This window comes from Anolis carolinensis, chromosome 6 (genome assembly GCF_035594765.1).
Source record: "Anolis carolinensis isolate JA03-04 chromosome 6, rAnoCar3.1.pri, whole genome shotgun sequence".
Classification (NCBI taxonomy): Eukaryota; Metazoa; Chordata; class Lepidosauria; order Squamata; family Dactyloidae; genus Anolis; species Anolis carolinensis.
In genome coordinates, this window is record NC_085846.1 from 103,916,822 (window position 1) to 103,940,970 (window position 24,149).

At 37.0% G+C, this 24,149-nt stretch overlaps 1 protein-coding gene across 6 annotated transcripts in view; it reads left to right on the forward strand.

Annotated features, from left to right (window-relative positions):
• Positions 1-19,976, forward strand: part of crem (cAMP responsive element modulator) — a 32,456-nt gene extending 12,480 nt beyond the window's left edge. For 3 of the 6 annotated variants that reach the window (XM_008112328.3, XM_008112327.3, XM_062957146.1), the window contains 6 exons: positions 1,946-2,092; positions 3,322-3,419; positions 3,542-3,684; positions 4,905-5,093; positions 15,903-16,059; positions 18,829-19,976. In XM_008112328.3, the coding sequence (XP_008110535.1) occupies positions 1,946-2,092; positions 3,322-3,419; positions 3,542-3,684; positions 4,905-5,093; positions 15,903-16,059; positions 18,829-18,973 (879 nt within the window). In that variant the 3' untranslated portion in view covers positions 18,974-19,976. Of the gene's footprint in view, positions 1-1,945; positions 2,093-3,321; positions 3,420-3,541; positions 3,685-4,904; positions 5,094-8,129; positions 8,776-15,902; positions 16,060-18,828 lie in introns of those variants that run through there. The other 3 variants (XM_062957147.1, XM_008112331.3, XM_008112330.3) reach the window with 3 other exon arrangements.
• Positions 19,977-24,149: the final 4,173 nt, after the last annotated feature.

The following is a 24,149-nucleotide window of genomic DNA, read 5'->3' on the forward strand; positions in this document are numbered from 1 at the left end:
TACTGCAATTTTTAAGATGGAAGGAAGCAAATTTATTCCTCAGATATTTTTGACAAGTTTAAATACTTTCAAAAGAGAGAGGTAATCTAAATTCTGAAAGAGATATAATGTTGGAAAGAGATGTAGGGTCCTTTGGAGTCAGTTTCTAAATTTTCAAATATTATGTTTAAGTTAGACTAGAATGCAGTCCAGCTATTTTATTAATTTGAAAAATGTATTTTTAGAATGCCTTATTTTTTAATGTAATGCCATCTTGGCACCAATCTACTTTGTTTTATACCGTATATATTTTGACATCTAAAAAACATAATCATTGCCACTGTAATTTACAAAACAATTTATGTATAAAGGACTGCTTAGAACAATAATATATAATAGCTACTTGGCTTCAATTGATGAAATATTGGGTTAAGATAGAGAAGATTTTGTTTCATGTTGCAATTAAATATGGCTATTCAGGCTATCCTTTGCTAGTGTTCTTCTGTAAAATAAGCATCTGGCCATCGACTTGTGAAGTCCCTCAGGATTCCCGTCTTATTCCTTATTTTATTTAATCTACATGAAACCACTGAGAGAGGTCATCTGGAGTTTTGGGGTGAGGTGTCCTTGGTATGCTGATGTCGGTCAATTCTACTACTCCTTTCCATCTAATTCCAAGGCAGCTGCTCTTCTGCTAAACTGGTGCTTGGAAAGATCTGGGAATAGGGACTCAGATGAGTTATATATCATTACACAGGTTTGCTATTTGGTGATAACTTCTGGATGTGGAGCTGCCTTTGAAACATGCTCAGAAACTTAAATTGGCTCAAAAAAGTACAGCCAGTTAGTTAACTGGGATTGGCGATAAGGTGCACACAACTACTTTGCTGCAATTGCTCTATTGATTACTTTTCATTTCCAGACACAAGTCCGTGTGTTGGTTTTGACCTATCAGGCTCTATATAGCTTGGCTCCAGGTTATTTGAAGGATTGTATCTTCCTGTATGAGCCCACTAGAGTTCTAAGATCACCTGAAGAAGCCCTTCTCTCTGTTCCACCACTTTTGCAGGCTCATTTGGTGGCCACAAGGGAAAGGGCCTTCTTGGTGGTTGTTCCTAGACTTTGGGACTCCCTCCCCCAAAGAGGCCAGGATGACCCCTTCCTTGCTATCCTTCCAGTGTCAGGTCTAAATATATTTTGTGCCACCAGCCCTTTACAAACTGACGATGTTGGCCTTTTAATGCTTTGTAAAAGATTTTATTTGATACTTGTATTTAGTATGTATTGTTTAAAATAACATTGTAACAATTAAAAAAAAATCTTTTTCTGGTTTGAAAGTGCTATTTCCTGTTCAACTGTGCAATATTTACTTTGAAAGTAGTTGTTATATTCCAGAAACTTAGTTTTTATGGCTGCCACAAACTATGTTGAATTGGTTGAGACTGAGATATTCATTGAAAAGCTATAGCAAAATGTACTACAGGGTGTCCCACAAGTTTTTGCAGTTTAATAAACCTTTTCCATGTTTTTATGATGGAACTGATTAGGAAATGACATTTATAAGCCAGGAACAAAAAATATGTTACATAGTGTAGTTTGTTAGCCATCATGAGTCCTATTCTTGGGAGAAAGACAGGATACAAATGATGATTACAATGAAAGAAATAACAACAACAATAGCAGCAGCAAGGCATAGCAACTATTGTGGCATTAGTTTTGGTAGAAGTAGGCAATCTTGTTGTGCTGTTGAGCCCACCATTCTGTGCAGAGATTGCATCTTTTATTTCAAGCAATGTGCTGATGTTATATTTTGAATTGATAAGCACAAGTATGTTCCTCAGAAAACAGCATTTTGTATTTCAAAAGTGACAGGTTACTACCAAATTTGGGTTCTTTTTTGCCAACACTGATATCAGGGCATATACATTGACTAATGTCTTCACACTGTTTTTCATGAATGTCATAGGTTTCCGTGGCAGGATCAACAACAGGAAGAGGATCTCCCTCAGTAACTGTAGTTCAATTGCCTTCTGGTCAAACTGTCCATGTACAAGGAGTGATTCAAACCACTCAGCCTTCGGTTATTCAGTCACCACAGTTGCAATCTGTTCAGGTTAGTAGTGTTCCTTCATTTTGCATTAGGTTTTACTTAACTTTCACTTGTATCTTGGGCCTCTCATTTTTGTGTAAATAGTGGACAAAATAACTTTTTTGTATTTAATTAGACAGGTTGACTGCTGACTGATTATTTTTCTTGTTGTTACCAATGAATATCAGGCACTGTTGGCTATATTTTTGAGGAAGGAGCTGGTAAACTATATCTGAGCATTCCTTTCTTAAGATAATCCTATGAAATTCATAGGATCCCCATAAATCAGGTGGTGACTTGAAAACACACAGAGACACATACACGTACTATATTAATAGCATTCAGCTGTTTACGGACATGAATCAATCAGGGCCAGCTAACACTTCTCAACAAAGAATTCCCTCAGATAGTAAACAGCCAGACCTTAAAACTGAAAGGCTAGTCAGGGTGATTAATTGCAGCATTCACACTTGCCTCCAGACAAGAGTTCTTTCTTCTTTCTACAGATATATAAACCTCCCTTGCCTAGTTTCCAATTTATCTCACAACCTCTGAGGATGTCTGCTGTAGATGTGGGCGAAATGTCAGGAGAAAATGCTTATGGAACATGACCATACAGCCCGGAAAACTCACAGCAACCCAGTGATTCCAGCCATGAAAGCCTTCGAGAACATACTGTTAACATGTTTCTTTCAGTATTCAGGGCAGTCTGCACATACTTCACTTGCATTATTTACTTTTCTCATTCCCTGCCATATGTACTCATTGTGCTCCCTCTGTATTTTGTGCAACATCTTGCAAGCATCACCAAATACTAGAGCCTTTTTCTGTTAAGGAAAATGGATGCTACTGTATATTCATATTCCATATGGTTTAGTGATAAGAATGGAGAAGAGACACAATGGGTAGAACTTGGCAGCTATATTGAAGTCTCTACGGTAGTTTTGCAGCCATGACTTTGTTTCAGAGTAAGAGCCAAAATAACCCAGATTCTATACATGTTCCTAGATACTATCACTACTGTTTATGATTAACAAAGTAGTGGCAAATTGTAAAGTACTTTCATGACAATTCCATGAAGCAGATTGTTGGTATTACATTCCGTGCAGTGTGAATCTTGTGTTTTGCATATGTTGACAACAGTGCAAAATTCTAGGCAACCAATCTAGTACAATTGAAATTCATTGGTTGTGTAGTAACCTATTGCTTATAGATTTCTATACTATAACTTCAGTGCTTATGTGCTATTTTAGGTAGGATCAGCTACAAGTGCAGATGAATCTACAGAATCAGAGGTTGTAATTGATTCTCAGAAGAGGAGGGAAATCCTTTCAAGGAGGCCTTCATATCGGTAAGAATTATTATTACTATATTAATGATACTAGTAGTAATAATAATGTTTTTATATTTAAAACATGGAATTACTTCATTTCATTGTGTATTTCTTTAAATGTGTATCTATATTTTTATCAGAAAAATTCTGAATGAACTTTCTTCTGATGCACCTGGTGTCACAAAGATCGAAGAAGCAAAGCCAGAGGAAGAAGGAACGGCATCTGGCATCCCTACCATGGCAGTGCCAACCAGCCTTTACCAGACCAGCACTGGACAATATAGTATGTATTCTGTAACATTTGAGAGAGTTCTTAAGTACTGTTTATAAAAGCAAAATGGAAATTGAAATCCACCATAAAGTACAGATATAGAGGCAAGGGAGAGGGAAAAAAATCATCATTGAAACCTGAGACTTTTGCCTTTTCTTTTTTTAGAGGCAATGTACAGAGGTGCAGTTTGGCTTATAAAGGAGTTAAAATGCATTGTTTTAAAGTGGGTGTATAGTTTCCTCTCTGTCAAAATGCAGCAGAAGGGATTCAATGTGGCCACTGCTGAGTTGAGAATAAACAATGCAACCCCGGTTCCTCAACATTGTCCATTCATTTATTTTTCCAATAAATAAAAATGAAAATTTGCTTGCTTTGTTCTCTTCATTTGCTATAAGCCTTATTGGTGTCTCTTAATATGTGTGTTTGAAACAACATTGTATAATTAGAAATTAAGGAATGTGTGCCTTCAAGTTGCCTGTTAATTTATGAGGACCCCCTTAATCTAACAGGGCTTTCTTAGCTTAGAAATATTCAGTGGTGGTTTGCCATTAACTTCCTCTGAAATATAGCCTAGAATATAGTATATATTTACCCAGAAAAATCATCATAAGCACCATCATCCAGAAAAGGCTTAATTAATTCGCTTAATTGTTGTACATCATCTATTGGGAGCTTATCTTGTAGCTGGCACCATGGAAATAAATGAGGTTTGAAGGAAAATGTACATAAAATCTTAGTAATTGTGTGAGATCTTGCACAAAGCTTGTCTCAGTGTGTTTTTTTAGCGTTGTGTATAGAAATAATGTGAGTCTACTTTTCATCATTCTGCTTTGGACGGCAGAGTGGAGGTTCCATGAGATGCATGAAGCCCACAAATCCTACTTCCTCAGTCATCAAAATCAGAGGTCCTCTCCTCAGCCCTCAAAAATCACTGACTTGTAAGATGTTGCATATGTCATTTTGTTTTTGACATGTGCGTTGCATATATAGCAACCCTAGTTGAGGCTGCCTCTCTTCCGCCTTTCAAGACCAAAACAAAAATTCCTTTCATCTCATAGGCCTCAAAATACTAAATATGTATGGTGGTGCTTCATAATTTAATTCTTACACCTGATTGCTTTAGGCATAGTGGCAAATTTCAAAAGTCACACTGAAATGCCCAATATGCCCTTTGGGTATGATTTCAAGCACTCATGCCTTGGGTGTCTAACAAATCTGTTGTTTTTGTTCAGTTGCTATAGCCCAGGGTGGAGCAATCCAGATCTCTAACCCAGCATCTGATGGCGTCCAGGGGTTGCAGACCTTAACAATGACAAATTCAGGAGCTCCTCAGCCTGGCGCTACAATTGTACAATATGCAGCTCAAACACCTGATGGCACACAACAGTTCTTTGTACCTGGGAGTCAAGTTGTTGTCCAAGGTGTGTTCTTTTTTTCTTACATTTTGTTTTAGATGGGATAATTCTCTTTAAATGTATCCTTGTCAAAAACATTCATACCTCATCTATCTATGCCTTAAGTGGATTTCGTGGATTTAATAAAGTGGTTTCCAAATCATAGTTAAATAACTACACTCTTTTTTAAAAAAATGGATAAAAGCAACCAATACAAACGTCACTTAAAGTTTTGAAGAATGAAAAGACTTGATTGATTTATCCAAAGGACATCTATAAGTTTGTTCTGCACTATGAGGGAGATGTTCTATACATGGAGTGGAACCACTGAAATGGCCCTATCACCCATCACCTGTTTGTGATCCATTACCTGCTTCATTTTTACTCTTCATTGAGACAGAAGAGTGTGTTTAAAACAGATCGTAATATTTAGGGAAGGAATTATGAAGAAAAATATTTTAGTTTATAAAGATTTTATTTCTGTTTCAGTGGTCATGTGAGGTTTAAAAAATGAAAAGGTATGTAGATTTAATTTCTGTCTTACAGTACTTTCTGTAGAAGGTAATAGTAGAAGGTTCTACTTTTAGGCAGATAACATTTTATGTAGACAAGGCTTTGGCTTTTAAATGGATGTTGCAGAGGGTCTTCTAATAGGGAATGCAGAGGATGTTGTAGAGAGTCTTCTAATGTTTTGCTTGATTTTCAACTGTTTAAAATTAATTTTATAGACCGGATTATGTAATTTTAAAAACCCCTTTAATATTTTAAATTATTTTGTCCAGATTGCATTTGAATATGTGCTATATAATCCATCTTGGATCTCATATTGGGAGAAAAGAGGGATATAAATATAACAAATAAGATACTATGTGGACAAACACCGGAAAAGTCTTAAGTATGCCTTCCTAGATTTAGGTGCTACTGTGACTCAAATAATTTCTAGCAAAAAGCCATCATGCCTAAAAATATAACCCATGTTGTTAAGTGAAGCAATGGCAACTTACCTACCATTACTGTAAAGACTTCACAGTGCTTCTATAAATGTGGCACCTTACATTACATCATTACTTTTCATGAACTATGTTTCTACTGTATTAAATTTGTTAGTGCTTATGGTGCCACAGAGTGGTTTTGCTGCCAAGGCTGATACGGCTGCACCTTTGGAAAGACTTTCCAGAAAGACTAGGGCAGAGGTGTGTGAGCTATGAATCTTAATAATATTGGATTTTAAGTATGTCTCAGTTGTGCAGTTGTGTCTTAGTTTTACACTTGAATAGGGCTCCTGTAAGAATACAGACTACTCTGGAGATGTTGGCTTTCTTTATTTATATGCACAGAAATTTATACTCCACCTTCTGGTATCTATGCCCCATTGCCGCCCTGAGTCCTTTCGGGTGAGAAGGGCGGGATAGAAATGTAAATAATAAATAAATAAATAAATACATTGAAAGCACATCAAAACAATTTTATCCCTTTATTTATTTACTACATTTTCACCCCACTTTGCATCCAAGGATCTCAAAGTGGTATATACAATTTTCATTTCACAGCAGTCCTTTGAGATAATAAGTAGTCTGTGATCTTTATGACTGAGTGGAAATTTTGAACTCCTGTCTTCCCTGGCTGTCCTAGTCCAATGTTCTAACCATTGCAATACACTTTATCTCAGTCTAAAACCATCATCCTGAAACCACAACACAACACAATGAAAAATACCAGTGAAGTATTTTGTTCAGCTCAGAGATCAAGGTGTCTACCTACATCATTGTCTTTATCATTCAAGGACAAGGCTCACGTACAAGTGTTTGATCTCACACTACCAAAGATCGTATCTACATTCACATACAGTACAAACTGACATGCCCAACACAACTGGAGAAGTAGATACCAGATGAGTATCTTTAAGAACTAGTGCAACCATCATATCAAGACAGAGCAGATGGGGGCATCATTATATGCAAAACTTCTGGTAAAATTGTCACAGTGAGCAATCTGTTATACTCCTCAATTCTTAACTGGTCCTTGCTGTAACAGACAATTTGCTGCCTTGGAGTAATTTGACTATTTCAGGATTCTCGGTCAGCTGGGAAGATATCATAAGACTCCAGTGTGATGCCAAAATAAAATAAAAGTAAATGGACTTTTAGAGTTTTTACTTTTATTATGTAATCTTTTTTCTGAGTCTTTATGTTCAAGGCAGTGTTTCAAATTTCTAGGAATTTCTAGGAAATGTCTGCACTCTCATTTGAGCAAGAATAGTAATCAACCAGCAGTTGTAAACAAGTTATCAAATGCCAGTGTATAAACACACTGAAGGCTGAAAAGGTGTGCAGTGACAAATCTGTGTAGCTGGATATGTATGAATGGTGTTGTATAGCATAAGAGTGAGCATTATAGACGTTGTCTTGAATGCTTAGCATTCTTCAGTGATTTCTTCATGGTTAGAGCAAATGAGAAGTATCAATAATTCTGCTATTGGTTATAGAGAGATATAATGATGGTGTTGTTAAGCAAACAAAACCCTAACCACCAAATGCTCAACACCAACTGCAAAGTGGTAGTAGTAGCAGCAGCAGTTATATTGGTGGTAGTGATAATGATGACGACGATGATGATTAAAAAGAAAAAGAAGAAAACTTTCAGTGAGAGTTTAGAATAAATGAATGAGTTTGAGGAAAATAAGGCACCAGATAAAACACCATGGTTCCATGATATTATTTCTGGACTATTAGAGTCTTTAAAAGGAAGTGAAAGATTCTAATAGTTAAGAAATAATGTTATGGAACCATGGTGTTTTTATCTGGTCAATGTGACATCTATCAGGTATATTTGGTAAATAAATTATATGTATATACAATATATGTGGAGAGAGAACGTGCACTTTACAATACAATATAAAATGTTTCTACTCATGAGGAAGTTCCATTAAATTCAGTGACTATTGCTTTAAGGTAAGCAGGCATAGAATTGCATTATTACATGTGTACTTTATAACCTGATTTTTAAAGGAATTTAGACAAATTTATGGAAGATAAGGATATTAATAGCTACTAATCCTGGGAGCTGCATGTATAGCCTCAGGATTAGTGATAGCATATCTCTGAATATTTGTCTACAAAACAACTGAAGGAAGGCTATTCTTTTTATGTTCTGTTTGTGGGTTTCCCATAAGCATTTGGTTGGCTACTGTAGCAAATAGGATGTTGGACTCAGTGGGCATGTGGTCCTAGCTAATTGGGCTTTTGTGACCTTGTGAAAGTCAGGGCTATCACAGAATAAACATAAGGACAATTGTGAAGTCCCACTATTGGCTAAAGGGTAGCTTTTTGGACTATTTGTTTTGAAAAGCTTTGGCAGGGGAAAGTTTCTGCCTTCACTGTAATTGCGTCTGTGGAGCACCTTGATTTATTGTTCTCCCTTTTTTGTGTGTACTTTTATATTGGAGTCTGAGGAAAGCTATAGTGTATAAAAAGCTGGAGCGATTGTTTTCTAGAAAAGGTTTTTCCCTGGGCTCCTGTTTCAACAAGCTGTTCCAGTGAGAAAGCACATTAATGACGGGGTAGGCTAGTGAGGTCATTATGATGTCAGTGCCGAGGCTCGTAATCCTGCACATGCTTGCTTGTTTGGAACATTTCATGTTCAGCTGGTGGTGGCGGAGGAGCAGACTTTGAGCGGATGCTAGCCATGGCTGTGACGAGAGATGAAACGGGTAGGCAATTTTGTCAGCTCCTTTTCAAAAGAGGAAATTCAGACTGTAGCCTTGTCTACTGCTCGGCTGCTTAAATTCCATTTACTCCAGTGGGATTCAAGCATCTAAACTTCAGGAAAGATCAGAATCACTGCATTTTGCTGGAACTTCTAGTAACAGCTGTGTTGCTTTGTAGTACTTTGTTGTCTTTCTTCAACTGTGAAATGATTTAATATTCCCTTAGCTGAGACAGGATTTAGAGGGGATTGGTTAATGATTTCTCTTGCTAGCCTGGGCACTGAAGTTTGCCTTCACTTTGGCAGTAAAAACAAGCAACCTGTTTGCTCTAAAAGTATATGTAAGATATGCATCTTTATCTTTTAGCAAAGGAAATATCGTTGTGCTATATGTTCAGCTGTGTAATCAGTCAAGTGCCAGAAGAAATAAAACCAAAGGGACCAGCGGATGTTCTGATAATTTATTATTTTGTGCCTCCTGCACATAAAAATGGTTTGTTCCACAGCTAATAGACTTCAAAAGGCTGACGTCACGAGATTTCCTGGAATCGGGTTTCAGTAACAGGGCTGGAAAACTTAAAACTCTACAAACAGCATACACATTGACGTCAGCTGCAAGTCATGCTGTGATTTAGTCAGTTCCTTTCGGCTTCATCCCGTCCTGCTGGCCAGTTTTATAGTGTTATTCAGTAACCTGCACTCTGTCGCTTGAGTTAAGTAAATCTAGTTTGTCTCTTTTATTTGTGGTTTATCTAACAATCTCTTCTCTTTAGCTGTGCTTTAAGATCTCAGGCTCATAGGAGCAATGAAGTAGGAGCTGTGTGGAATACTTGAGTAAAGTTTATAATCCTTCTGCTAAGGCACATGCCTTAGAAAGGGGGGCAAGGGTGATGGAGAGACTGCTTCTTCCTATTATGTAGAGTTTCTGGTTTTGCTCTCCAGTACTCATTGGCAGATTCTTTTTAAAATAAGCAATCTCTTCATGGAAGTCAGGAATCAGAATTTCTAACCGGAGCGTCACATTTTTTAGCATAGGGCTTTGGTAGATAACTCCTGTTGATATTTTATAAATTACTTAGAAACTGCATGGAAGCTAGATTCATTCTTGGTTTTTTTTTGTCTTTTATGGTTTCTATAGCAACAAACAAACTCTCAAACAGTGTAATGCATAAATAGTCACATTGTTCCATGCAGGGGAAAGATCCAGAAATGACCTTAAGGGTAGACCTTTACTAAGCCTGACTGAGGGTCTTAAACCCTATCATTAGTCTCATCTAAAGTGGATCCATTACGTAGGTTAACCTTTGTATAAGTTCTTTTATCTGGTTTGAACTGACATATACATTTACCCTATGATTTCTTCAGAAATTATTGAGTCTGCAAAAGAGCAAAAAGGGAAAAAAGGAAGGAGGGGCTGGGAGAGTTGGCTGAAGATAAAAAGCCCAATGGCTTCCTGTTTCTGATAATCTTGAGATGGATCTTAAGGCTTGTTGAGATTATACTATTCTAATGTGTCAAATGGGTTTCATTAAGAGGTGTTGGAATGGCAATGGCTGTTGCCCCATGTGTTTTGATATCTCAGACTGAATCTCAGATTTGCATGTGTTAACACTGCAGGAGTGCCACACAGTTTTCTTTAATCTTTAAACAGCTTTTAGAATCATAGAATCAAAGAGTTGGAAGAGACCTCATGAGCCATCTAGTCCAACCCCCTGCCAAGAAGCAGGAAAATCACATTCAAAGCACTCCTGACAGTCTCTGCTCAAAGAAGGAGCCTCCACTACACTCCGGGGCAGCGAGTTCCACTCCCAAAGAGCTCTCCCAGTTAGCTTTGATTATACTTTAAAACAGTTGGTATCAGTAATCAATGTACTAGTCATGTTTATCTATTTCAGTATATTAAAAGGGGGGGAGGAAGTCTTCTAACTTAAAATTATCTATTTGAGCAGGCGGTCTTGTGGACTGTAGTCCACTATCTCAAATGCATTGAGAGAGTATAATAATGAAGCCTTAGGTATTTATGCCTATATTGAGTTTTTAATATTGAATTTGTAGAAACTTTGTATTGCAGTTGGCTTGGAATAGGGAGGAAGTGTGTTGCTTTCTCGAACTTTAACCTTGCCTATGTAAAACTACCCAGTTGCATTTAAACCAGATAGAAATCCAGAAGACTTCATGAATACTTCTGAATAGAACAGATTCCCCCTCCCATTTTTTTCAATTTAAGTAAAAGTTTTCTATTAGTCTGCATAATTTTGGAGATGGCATAATTCGGAGATCAAAGTTGTCAAGAAGATCAGGAGTGAATGAGGTGGAATATTTGGGAATTTAACTGAGTGTGAATAACAACTTACAAGCCACTCATTATTGAACTGGTTTTTAATTGGAATGGTGATGATTCATATAGTAATTTTAATACAGGAAGGGAAGCATATAATTCCGTGGCATCTGGATATACTTTATAAAAATTAATGGTGTTGTGTTTGGAAATGATTCAGTCATGGCAGACCTGACCACAGAATGCTGATTTACTGGCTGCTGTAATAATGGCATGAATGGTTAAAACCTTCATTTTTATATTTATATCTTAATTAATTATGTTCAGCAACAGTCAGTTTTAGCCTAGAAAATTTAGATAGTCAACAGGCCATAATATTTTGTGACTTTTAGACTTATGAGATAATGAAGGCATCAATTTACATAACATTCTAGGTTTCTGTAGAATTCTGCAGCTATAACTCCTCCATTTGAAGAGTAAATTTTCTGTATCTAATCTGTTTTTTTTAAGCCAAGAATTCTGCAGAACACAGGACTCAGGAAGCTGAAAGTTCCTGTTAGCTGGGACATCTCGAACCATTGGAGGACATGAGCATGTGTTAAAATGTTTGGAAAATGCGTGTGCTCACACAGTGCTGCCAACAGCACAATCCCCATTTATAAAATGGCTATTACAATGGCTACAGTCAATCTCCAAACATATTTCATAGTTAGACAGTCTGGTACAGTTGAAGGACTGCTACCTTGTCCAATATAGATCTGAATGCAACACCATTCTTTTAAAGGGATTGTTTTCTAATGCAACAAAACATTCACACAGACTCCTCTAAAATAAGTTAACGCTCCAAATCAATAGGAAGTTTTCTCCAAATTACATAAACTCAATCCACTCATCTTTATTACTCAAAGAAGTTAACTCTGTTAACTCTGAATTCAGTAATACACACTTCACTAGTGAAGTCTCCCCACTTTACCTATCTTTCATTTCAGATTGTCACCCAGATACATAGTACATGCCCACTCTTTGTATCTCTTATTCTTTTTGTACATTCAGATCCCCAGCCCACCCCCATTTTCACACAACAGGCACACACCCCTTTGATCGATCATAAAGTTTCTCAGTAATCCTATTCTATCACTATGATGCTTTAGTCAATTTTTGCTAACCCCCACTCCAGTCTTTGCCTTCCCCAGTATTGATAGGTTCCACTGTTGTTGTTGTTGTTGTTGTTGTTGTTGTTGTTGAAGTGGAGTTTTAGAGCAGCTGGGGTGGGGGGGATTTTAAGGCATAAAGCAGTAAGACTTAGATACAGCTTCACTTTTGAACACTTTTTGGGTCCACATGGATCCCAACAGCAGTATGAAGTAATGGCAGGAAGTAGAAAGTTGGTGCTTTCATTTATACAATGCCAACCCACTCTAATAAACATTCTCTCTATGTTAGGTAATGGGCAATGTTCAGCTTGGTAGATTGCTCTGACTGATTACAACATGATCTATAATGTGTATAGGTTTTTGCATGCGTTTTCTTCTTGCTATTGTGCACCATTTAATGCACATAATTGAAGTAGTATGAACCCTGTGTATACTCTGCAGAGCTCATAGATCCATCCAAGCTCTCAATCACTAAAATGGAGAAACATTACTTTTGCAAAATGGCATTTCCTCTGTACCAGGATTGGCAACTGCAGAAAATTGTGACTGACAGAGCCAGACAGATTGGCAAAAAATGCTAATAAAATAAAATACCCGAAAGGAAAAAATTATAGAAGTGGCTAAGAGTCCACTTTGAGTTGGAAAAAATCACATTAAAGATGAATTGCTACTATTTGAAGTTTCCAGGAGCGGCAGAAAATGTTTTGGAGGTGGGGTTGTCGGGGGGAGGGGGGACCAAGGGTAACAGAAACAGTTTTGAAGTAGCTGTACGTCTCCATCACTGCAGCATTTTAAACCCACTAGAACTCTAGATAAGGAGCACTAGGGTTGTACCAAGATGGGTTTTCTTTCTCACAGCTAAACCCCATTGTCTAAGAGGCAAAGAACTGTTTCTGTATTCCCAGCTGGGATACTAAGGTAAAGACCTTACCTGAATAGAAAAAAAAGCTACTGTAGCATTAGTACCTAGTTGGTATGACAATCCAATTTCCCATTTTCTGCCCATGGCTTACAGGAGCATTAGACACAATGGTACATTCTTCCAGTTTGGATACTTCAAACTTCCTGATTCATAAACCCAGGGTTCTCCTCTTATAGAACAGTGGTTCTCAACCTGTGGGTCCCCAGATGTTTTGGCCTTCAACCCCCAGAAATCCTAACAGCATGTAAACTGGATGGGATTTCTGGGAGTTGTAAGCCAAAACACCTGGGGACCCACAAGTTGAGAACCACTGTTATAGAATAAGGCATAATCTTGTAATGTAAAAACTAATGCTTTGTGTTTGGTTTGAACCATGTCTTAAATCAAGGCAATTCATTTTGTATTAAGATAATGATTTTCCATTATTTTGCTTTAAGATGTATTTGTATTACAGTTGTGTAAATTAGCTTTCAAGGGGCAATAAACATTGAGAACAATGAGCAAAGTGATAGCAAACCCTTAGGATTAATTTTTAGAAGAAAAAAACCCAAATCTCAGATAGTTATTTTTAATTTTATTTTAAAAACATTTTAAAAATAATTCAGAAACTGAGAAGCGCTTTCCTAACACTGTTGCTTTATTTTAAATTCAGTGGCTTTCCAGGAAGTCTCCTAGTTTCTCAAACAGTAGTCATATCCCACACAAAGGAGATATATGTATTCCTGGAAATAAGGCAGTCATTCTCTCTCCCCCACTCTTTTCCTCTATCTTTAGCAAAAATGTGTTTCCAGCTGAAAGCAAAGTTTGATTAAACAGATAGTGAACTTTATGTTTTGACACTGGGAGCCAAACTGGGGTAGGACTGTGACCTTTGTGCTCCTTTTGGGCTTCCTAGAAGCATCTAGAAAATCACTCCTAGAAATTTGTGTTGGATGGAATGAACACTTGGTATGATTGAGCAGAGCTTTTTCCAATCTGAAAACATTGTGTCAAATAGATGAGAAACTTGTGTTTTTGAATATGATTCAGTCAAATCATATGTGGTTATTCAGGCAGTTAATATAGTTGGACTAGGACTCTGGGAGACATTGCTCGGCTATTGATATCCAGCCGACTGGACTCTCCTAGGTAAGTCATACCCTCTGAGACTCAAGGAAGCCCAATCTGAATAAACATTTCTAAGAAAATTCCGTGCTAGGGTCAACATAAGTCAAAGTTGACTTGAAGTCACACACAACATATGTCAATGTGTATATTTTCACACAGCTGCTCACACTCCACTCTGCATTACCAAAATATTTGGGTTGTTGTAACCGCAAGTTAGTTTTAATTCTGATACTTGTTGATTTAAAAAGCACATGGTCTTGGGCCTTTTTGCTAGGAAGCATTGTTGTCATGGTAAAGTAGGGAGACAGGAGATTGTGCTTGCCACATTTTAGAAGGATATTACACTTTTATACTGGAGGCATTGAAGGAAAAGGCGATAATCTGCCCATTGAGAATATTCTATTTCTACGTTGCTACATTGAGCAGGAGGTTAGGCCAGGACTAGAAGACCCTTCCAGCTCTGTAATTTATTATTTAAGTTGACATCCATCATATGCAATTGTAGATGGCATACACTGGAATACCAGGTCTGCCACAAAACCCTCTATAGTCACCTCGACTGTGGAGGAACGCTTGGACCAGTGAGAGGAATGGCCCTGATTTGTCTTTGATCAAAAACTTTCTTCTTGCTTCATTAAACAGGCAGACTGGCTGCCTTCTTTCATGAGTCAAGAGCTGGCCTGCACAACCTTTGGCCCTCCAGGTGTTTGGGACTCCAGCTCCCAGAATTCTATGCCTACTGGGAATTGAAGTCTAAAACATCTGGAGGGCCACAGGTTGTGCAGGCCTAGTCAAGAGGAATAATGTATTCTCCAGAGCATCCTTTGCCTATTACACAATATTGCTGTCTCCTCTGAATGATGCTGAGGAGGGGTGGAGTATCAGTTTTTTTATATATATAAAGCCAGATAGAGCTAGGGATATATGCCTTCTCATTAGTGCATGCATTCTGTTCCTGACTCCATCATGGTAAGTAAAACTGTTTTCTCTGAAGCCTAAAATGAAAGTGATGAGTGAACAAATGGCATCATCATTTGTGCTGAGACTGGTTTTTGCTAAACAAAATAAAGCCCACAGAAGCATAGATAGGGCATTTAAACATTTACTCTATTTGGAAGCAGCTGACCAAATGCATTGTTTCCATTAGAATTTTAGTAGAGCTGAAGAGTTTTGTTGACTGATTTATTTGTTTATTCGGCTTAAATCCCACCTTTCTGCCTAAAATAGAACTTTATATCATTGATTAGATTAACCACATAAAAATTAATTCATCTGTGCACCTGATTAAGCAGGCAGGATCATATTGCTTTTCATAAAACTGCTTTCAAAATGATAGGCGAGAGGTGCCATCTTGAAATAGATATTGTAAATGCATTTTTTAATGTTCAAATACATTTTCTGATTGATGTGCATGCACCTATGAACCTATGTGAGATCACTTGAACACTATTTTGATCATATCGTTTACACCACTGATTTTGTATACTATTGATTGACTAGGGAATCATTTATGGGATTAATTGTTGTAGCTTTATCTTATCAGCCTCATTGTTTAACTTGGAGATGATACTTTTGAATCTCCATTGGCTTCTTCATCAGTCTTTGGTTTGTTATCAGTAGTGTCATGTTTTCAATTAAAATTATCTTCTTATGTGTGTGTTTTCTTACAGCTGCTACTGGTGACATGCCAACTTACCAGATCCGAACTCCAACCACCGCCTTACCTCAGGGGGTCGTCATGGCAGCTTCCCCAGGAACATTGCACAGCCCACAGCAGCTAGCAGAAGAAGCAACACGTAAAAGAGAGCTACGGCTAATGAAAAATAGGTACTTAGAGGCTCAGACATATTTTAAAAGTATCATTAGCATTTGCGTTCTTGGGCTGTTTTAGCTTTTAGAACAACCGTTGACTAAAAACCAAACAGTTCAACCTTTACCACTTAGAGGTAATAACAGGCTCTAATTCCTTCTGCTGCATGATAGTGATCTCACATTAACAGTTGATGAAATCCATGCGATTTCCCGTTATGTGGTGAAAGACAGACTTGCCATCCTAATGACAATACTTGTATAGAAGAATTGTCTCATTCCCTCAGTTGCCAGGGAGATATAAATGATTCTATGCATTATGAAAAAGCATGTAAATTAATCACAAGGTTATGATACCACCTTATACATTCTCTGCTGAGAATTATTAAGGTGATATTTGGCAAACATTTTTAGCTGTTCTCAATGGAGTTTCCCACCTCGACTTACAATCGCTGTTCTGTGAGGAATGTTAAGTAATCTCTTGCACTGAAACATCTGCAAATAATGAAGAATTATCATATTTTCTGTGGAAAGTTGTCTTATAATCAAATTTAGAAAATGTGCATGTATTTCCATACATACTTTGATTTGAGAGAGGCAGTTGTAATCACCTGTTTCTTAAAGAACCAGTGAAAGCATTTGGCTTGAATTTTAGAAGAGTTTTGTTAATTTTCAGCTATGTCTATTACAGCAAAATAAACTTGCTGTGGAGTAGAATTTATTTGTGCCAGAACTCTATGTGGGCATGTCTGTGTGGCATTTTGGTGTCCTTAAAAAAATTATTTACCTGTTCTTTGCTTTGCTTGGTTCTTTGTTGTGCAGGAGTCTGTAACCTTTTGCTTGTTATTGCTTCCTATGTATCTTCTTGCTAATGTTGATCCACGTCTGTCAGATGTATTGCCAGACATTATTAATAAGCGTTTTCTGGGGGAAAGTTCATTTGCCTGTGACTAACTTTGATGTTGCTTCCTACTTGCATAGTATTGCTTTTTCTCATGCCTTTTGTTTAAATTGCTCATTCAGAAAAAATTGTGTCTCTGAATCCAGATTTTTGTTTTTCTCTCTGCTTAGTCTTCTCTCTTCAGATTCAGTCTAGAGTGCCTAGTATTGCAAAATTCACATAACAAGGTGCTAGTTGTTTTAAAAACCTGCTATCTCTTTTTATATAGCTATATTATATCTGGGATCATGAATTCAGCATATGCAGATAGGCTGTTAACACATACAAGGTTTTAACCTTTGTGCCTCTGGAGCATTACTCATTCAGGGATTCTTACTAGAAGAAAATTTTATCCCAAGCTATTAGAGCCTCTATTTCTGAACTGCAGATGCAGGGGCACCCTGTTAAATGTTTTCATATGAGGTCATACAATATGTGGACATAAATGCATGGTAAAATGTTTCTTGCCACACTTATTCCATCTTCATCATAATACTCTGTAGAAATGCAGGTCTTTAGTAAAGTTACTTGCCAATTCAATACCATCCTTCTCCAAAATACTAACAAAGACTAGCTCACAAAAAACGTGGTTGCTAAGAAAATCCATTTCCCATTCAATCTAATATGAGATTGTAGTTAATATCAGAGAGAACAGAGAAACCTGAGCATTATGGGCAAAAAGTTCCATCACCGTTAACTCAGTGAGCCGCTTTTCAACTACATCACTACATCTCAGGAATGAACTGGTGGGAGCAAGCCTGCAGTGGAAACAATGATGTTTTGGAAATAATATATTAAGTGGTTGGGTCTAGGGGGAGGTAGCACTCATCTTTATTTATTTTGAGGAATTTAGGAATGAACTCATGAACTGGAAATCCAGGCAAATCATGCTCCCTCTGTCTTATTGTTAGGGACAGAGCGAATAGTAATAAGCTAAAATACAGTATATGGCTATTTAGATTAAATGCTTTGCACATCAAAACCTTATGTTAAATATATCTTTTTCTCTTTAATACCCCCCCCCCCAATCTTTAACGGACAAAATTCCCAAAGCCAAAGTCAATAAAAATAACATGTCATCAAAATAGTAGGGATTTAATCAGATAGCTATTATAACAGTTACCCCAAATTTAGCAACCACAGATGGAGATAGCAACTCAAAAAAGTTTCCTTACTGATATTTATACTTCTTCCTTTCTGATTTTGTGTCAAACCTGGTATCAGGTTTTTTTTGTTAAAAAAACAGCATTTTGCCCCCCCCCCCCCGCTCCTGCTACTGTTGCTGCTGCTTCTGCTTCTTCTTCTTCTTCTTTTTTTTTTTTTACAAAATTTGACACTTGCACAAAATTTAGAGTTTTGAGGGTATTTCAAATTAGTGTCTAGATGGCAATCTGAAGAGAGATCATAACATTTATCTTTTCAAACTTTTCAGTTTGATAACCTTTTGCAGGCATTGGCTAAGATGCTTCAGCTTCTTGTTTCAGCATGTAAATAGGCTATGGACACAGATGATGTTTAGGTTCTACATATTGTGCTTTTATTTCAATGCAAGCTTTGGAGGTGGCAGAAAGTACTTTGTTAATATAGGATAGAATGCTTATCTGGTCATCTGCATTGCAACAGTGTTCTCACGCTTTCCTCCTAAAGTGATGTTGTGTTTATCGTCATCACTCAGTTTTGTCTTGTTCATTGTAGCGTGGTTTTGTGATATGTTTGTTGTGTCATTTACTGACTTGGAATGTTCATTTATTTCTACTTTCCTGGCGTTGGAGGTTTTTTTTAATCTTGTCCAGGTTTTTACAGTGTTGTGACTCCTCCTGTAGTCATTTGCCTTGTGTTGGTTCCAGGGAAGCTGCTCGTGAGTGTCGCAGGAAGAAGAAGGAATATGTCAAATGTCTTGAAAATCGTGTGGCTGTGCTTGAAAACCAAAACAAGACTCTCATTGAGGAACTCAAGGCTCTCAAAGATCTTTATTGCCATAAAGCAGAGTAACGGGCTCTTGGCCGTGGACCTTTTGGCTTTAAATGCTAATCAAGGCATGAGATGAAGCAATTCTACAGATTGCCATGTGACCCTTGAGGAGGGGACAGTGTGTGGCCCTTGTGATCTGCGTTTTTCTTAGGTGTTTTCTAAAAGTTTTGGAAGTTGTTCCAAACATCGGGAAGCATCACAGCCTCAGTACTATATAGACATGCCTCATTGCATCTCCCCTTCCTGCCCCCCTTCCCATCCAGTAGCATGCCAAAAAGTGTTTTTGTTTGCCCTTTCTACTTCTGCTTTTTTCAGGGAAGCTGCAAAAGAATGTCGACGACGAAAGAAAGAATACGTGAAATGTCTGGAGAGTCGTGTTGCGATGTTAGAAGTTCAAAACAAGAAACTTATAGAAGAGCTAGAAACCTTAAAAGACATTTGCTCTTCCAAGACAAACTAGTGTCAATACTGAAACTGTGAACTGGCTACAGCATGTACAGAAGCTTCTGCAGGCAATGTCTAGTCAACAAGAATTATGACTTTTCCTTTGTATCATTTGTCTTCTACTCCAGCCTAACATTCCTGAAACACTTTGCTGCATTTTTGTAGATTCTTAGTTGAAATTTCAGGTGTCTTTTTCTTACCCAGAAAGAGTCGGATGTTTAAGGCAGTGTGTGTCCAATATTCTCAAAATGCAACATGTGTAAGAGTTGCTCCCCTGCCCAATATTTGCATTAATTACTTTAAATGTGTAATTTTGGTTGTATCCCACTTGCACCAGTATTTTAAAGTGATCAAAAATAATGCATTTAACACAGTAAAAATAAAAGAAATACACCCAAAGTATCTCAGGAAAGAGTTATATGAAAAGTATGTTGTAATGACATACGTGTATTAGAATACTAGTTTACAAATGAATTTATGGCATATTTTTATATTCATCGCTTTGTGAAAAAAGTATTGTATTGCTGTCACTGAGTGCCATGGTTGAAACTAGTTTTTAAATAGAACCATGTTGGTTAAACTTTGTAGTGTTTGGTATTTATTTGAACATCTGATTCAACTAATGTTTTAAAATGAATTGTGCATTTTGTGAAGCAACATCAACAGTTTAATTTAGTGCTTTTTATATTTGCGAACAGTTTACAGAATTGTCATGGAGAGATCTTAAATCGGCTCACATAAATTCTCAATGTCTTTCCCTTAACCTTTTACAAATAAGATGGGCTTCTAAAATAATTCTGTATGGCACAGATAATTTCTTGTGGTTTTCTAACAATTTAGCCTATCTGCTTCCAGAAATTTCATATATCTACAAACACAGTTCCTCAGCTGTCTTTGGTGGTAGCTTTCTCTGGAAATTTTATAACATATCTTTGTATTGTAACTATATGACTTGGCATCATGGAGTCTGAATGGATCTAAGGACTATCTAGTTCAACTCCCTGTAATTATGGGAATCCATACTTAAAATATGTTGGCAATACATTTCTAGAACCTGACTGATTTTTTTTCCTTGTTCCATGTGAGCAAAGAAGTTTTTCTCCTTATTTTAGGCACATCGTTTTGCAGCTTCTTTCAGCTTCTTTAAGGTCTGTATTCTTTAGTCTACTGTAGTCTCAATTCATGGCCAAAGGAAGTCTTCTAAAACTAATTGTAGACCTGGGATTGCCTCAGAAAGACTTCTATTGGGACTGCAGCAAGGAAAGCAGTGTTTAAATCTCACCCCCTATACGGTGTTGTCTTACTGAAAACCAGTAATTAGTATTAATTAAAAAGCAAAATAAATAAATAAAAATTCTGCACATTTAACAAAATCCACTCCATTGTGTGCTGATGATCTGGAGCACTGAAATAGTGAGACAATGATGCCGAACAGTTACTAATGCCAATCTTCATGGTTTTCAGCCTCTAGGTATGGGGAGGATTTCCTGTTGAGTAATTGTCACGTTTCCTTTCTCTGGGACAGCACTATGACATTTCCTTGGGCCTTGCTTAACTCTTACAGTTCAACTGGCACTAGGAAAATTGCAGAAAGTTCAGCAAATGAAGAATCTCGTGGGCTGCCTTATTCATGAGGAAAAGCATACTAAAACTGAAAGTAGCCCATTCTAGGAGTGTGTCATGTAATTAAAATGAGTTAATGTTAATTCTTTCCTTTTAGAAACTACTACAGAAAGTAAATAATGGGTGCTGATTCTACAGATGTATATATTATTGGATGAACCTGCTGAGAAGATCTGCTTTGGTTGGGTACTATTTGCTTTTGGGTTGTGGAAAATAGAAATACATTTTGAAGAGACTCCATTTGACAAAACCAGTGTTTTTAATGCTTTAATGTGTATACGAAATGCAGTAAATGTAGTACAGTGAGTTAGATCTTTTTTACTGCTAAGTCTACAAAGAATGAATTCACTGAGTTTCGGACGAATCTATGTGAATTTACAAGAAATAATTGGAACTCGTGTCCATTTCAAGCATTCAAGAAAAAATGCCTATATCATCAAAGCAGAAACACTTAAAAAGTGTTCATGCCCCATGGAGTTAATTGGCCAATTACTCATATTTGAGACCTGTGTAGTTGATATGGCGATTCCCTGGAGTAAAAGTATCACTGTTTCAAGTTCAGTCTATACACTGACATAATATAATGATATGGTAATTAGGTTACAGTAAAAATGCACAACAATGATAGCAAAATGCTTGCTTAGGAAAGAGTAGCTAGATTTTATTAAAGAAAAAAAGGCTATCATTTATGTTTTCATTCATTCGTCCATTCAAATTATTCCCCACTTTCTTCCAGCCTGGTGCTCAAAGGAGGTTACAATTATTTAATATAAAGTTGAGCAGAATTTTTAATTTAAAAAATGGTTTAAAAAGGCAAATAAGCAACAATTCTATTAAACTGTACAAACACAATTTAAGAAGACAGATATAGATATGTATTTTTTTTTTACAAAAGCTAAGTAACTTATTAGCTTTTATTACCTTCTGAATATCCCTGATGAAGTATTCATAAGAATACTAAAGTATTGTGTTTGTTTCCATTGTGCCACCATCTTTACCTGCACATTTGGAAATAGGATTCTCAGAAATTAATCTGAGAGTCCTTTTGCTTATACGACAGTAGTCCTAGTTTAAAATTGGACGTGGAGCCACTACAAACGGAAAAAAATCTCATCTTTGCAATGTTGCACTGCACAAATATGGAAGGAGAGAAATAATTATTAAGGTGTTGTGGCTAGTAGATTCCACTTTTCTTACATGTTTCACAGATTTTCAAAAGGCTTATGTTCTCTTATATTTGGTAAAAATATATGAGAAACTTGATTTCATTTTAGTCAGCTTGTTTTTTCCCCAGTTGCCTTGTCTTTTCTCTTCAGTAGCTTTCTACTGATCAGGTGAGATAAGTCTCCACTATTTTTTTTTTTTGTTCTTCTGACTTGCCCTTGCCATCTGATCTCTCAGACCAACATTTTAAATGGTGGTTAATCTAATTCTGCCAATGAAAGATAATAGGTAGCTGTAGACAACCATATCTTTATAATATAGGATGTTGTATAATTTTGTTTCTGTAGCTGGCTAATGCCTAACCCCATTATTTGAATAATTATATGATGCTATTTATTTAGTTGTGGATTACAGCAGAATCTCCTTTCCAGCATGCTCTGTAATCCAAAAACAAAGTAACAACAAAAACAAACTTTCCCAATCTTTAGTTACAGGGTTTTAAATTTGCATACCTTATCTTAGACAATTAACATGGCTGTTACTATCAGGAAATCATGAATCATGCAGATTAATGAAAGTTTTATTAAACCATGTTAACTGCAACTTGAGGTCTCTTTAAAAATCTAGTACCATCAGTAAGGGAAAGGAAATGCTATTGTTTGCTGGGGCTTTTCCTACCTTTTTCATGACTGCTTGAATGGAGTTTGATGTGGTTATCCCAACACAATGGTGGTTACATTACTGATGTCACTCTTTGTTTTTCAGCGAACTTATTGTGTTGCTTTGCTGTTTGTTACAGTTGGAGGTCTGGTAGTTTTATTGTAGTCACAAGTCTGAAACTTGGTTGTGGTGCATTCTGAGGTCTGGCTTTTTTACTGTGAGCAGATTTTGCCAGATCAGAAAACTTTACCAGATGTATTCACAATATTTATGTGTACATATGGTTATGTGTTTGAGTTTCTAGATGAGCAGAACATTTCACTTAATGGGAGAGTGCACCTGTGACTTGAGAAGATAGGCATGCTAACATTAGATGCATATTCAAAATACCCCTGTGGCTTTATATTAGAAAACCAGTACAATTTATGTAGCTTGGATGGGCATTACTCCAATGTAATGACAACATACAGTAGAACCTTTAAAATGCAGCTTAAAGCTGGAGAACTTTATTGTATTGGGGTATTGTATACCAGAATTTTTAAAACACTAAAAATGGTTTGATGATGTTTTTGATCACTATATAAGGACTAATTTGCAGTAATAGGTCTGCTGCTTTATGCAATGCATATAAACATGCAATAAAAGGCTTGATAGAGAAGGCCCAAAATCCCATCAAGTCTCTAATGCTCTTCTCCTCAAAGGCCAAACAAATGCACCTGGGGTGGGTGGGGGGAAGAAGAAGAAATGAAGACTAGGCAGGTATCCTATTTACTATACATGTTGGGTATCCTTTATCCAAAATGCTTGGGATCAGAAGCGTTTTGGATGTCAGATTTTTTTGGATTTTTGAATACCTGTATTTGCATGTACGTATATAGTGAGATTAGAAAATGTTGGCCATTTCTGCTACCTTGGCAGCCACCTCTCCACAAAAGTCAAATTGACACTGAAATACAACACCGCCTGAGCTTTCTGAGTGCAGCATTTTTCCAAATGAAGCAGAGAGTGTTTGAGGATCGGGATATTCATAGGGATACAAAGATGCCTGTTTATAAAGCTATTGTCCTCCCAACCCTGTTATATACCTGTGAAACGTGGACCATCTACAGATGTCAAACCCAATTCCTGGAACGATTCCATCTGTGTTGCCTCTGAAAAATCCTGTAAATCTTTTGGGAAGGTAGGCGGGCAAATGTTAGCATTCTGGAAGAAGCAAAGGCCACCATCATTGAAGTGATGCTCCTACACCATCAGCTTTGCTGGACTGGTCATGTTGTCCAAATGCCTGATCACTGCCTCCCAAAGC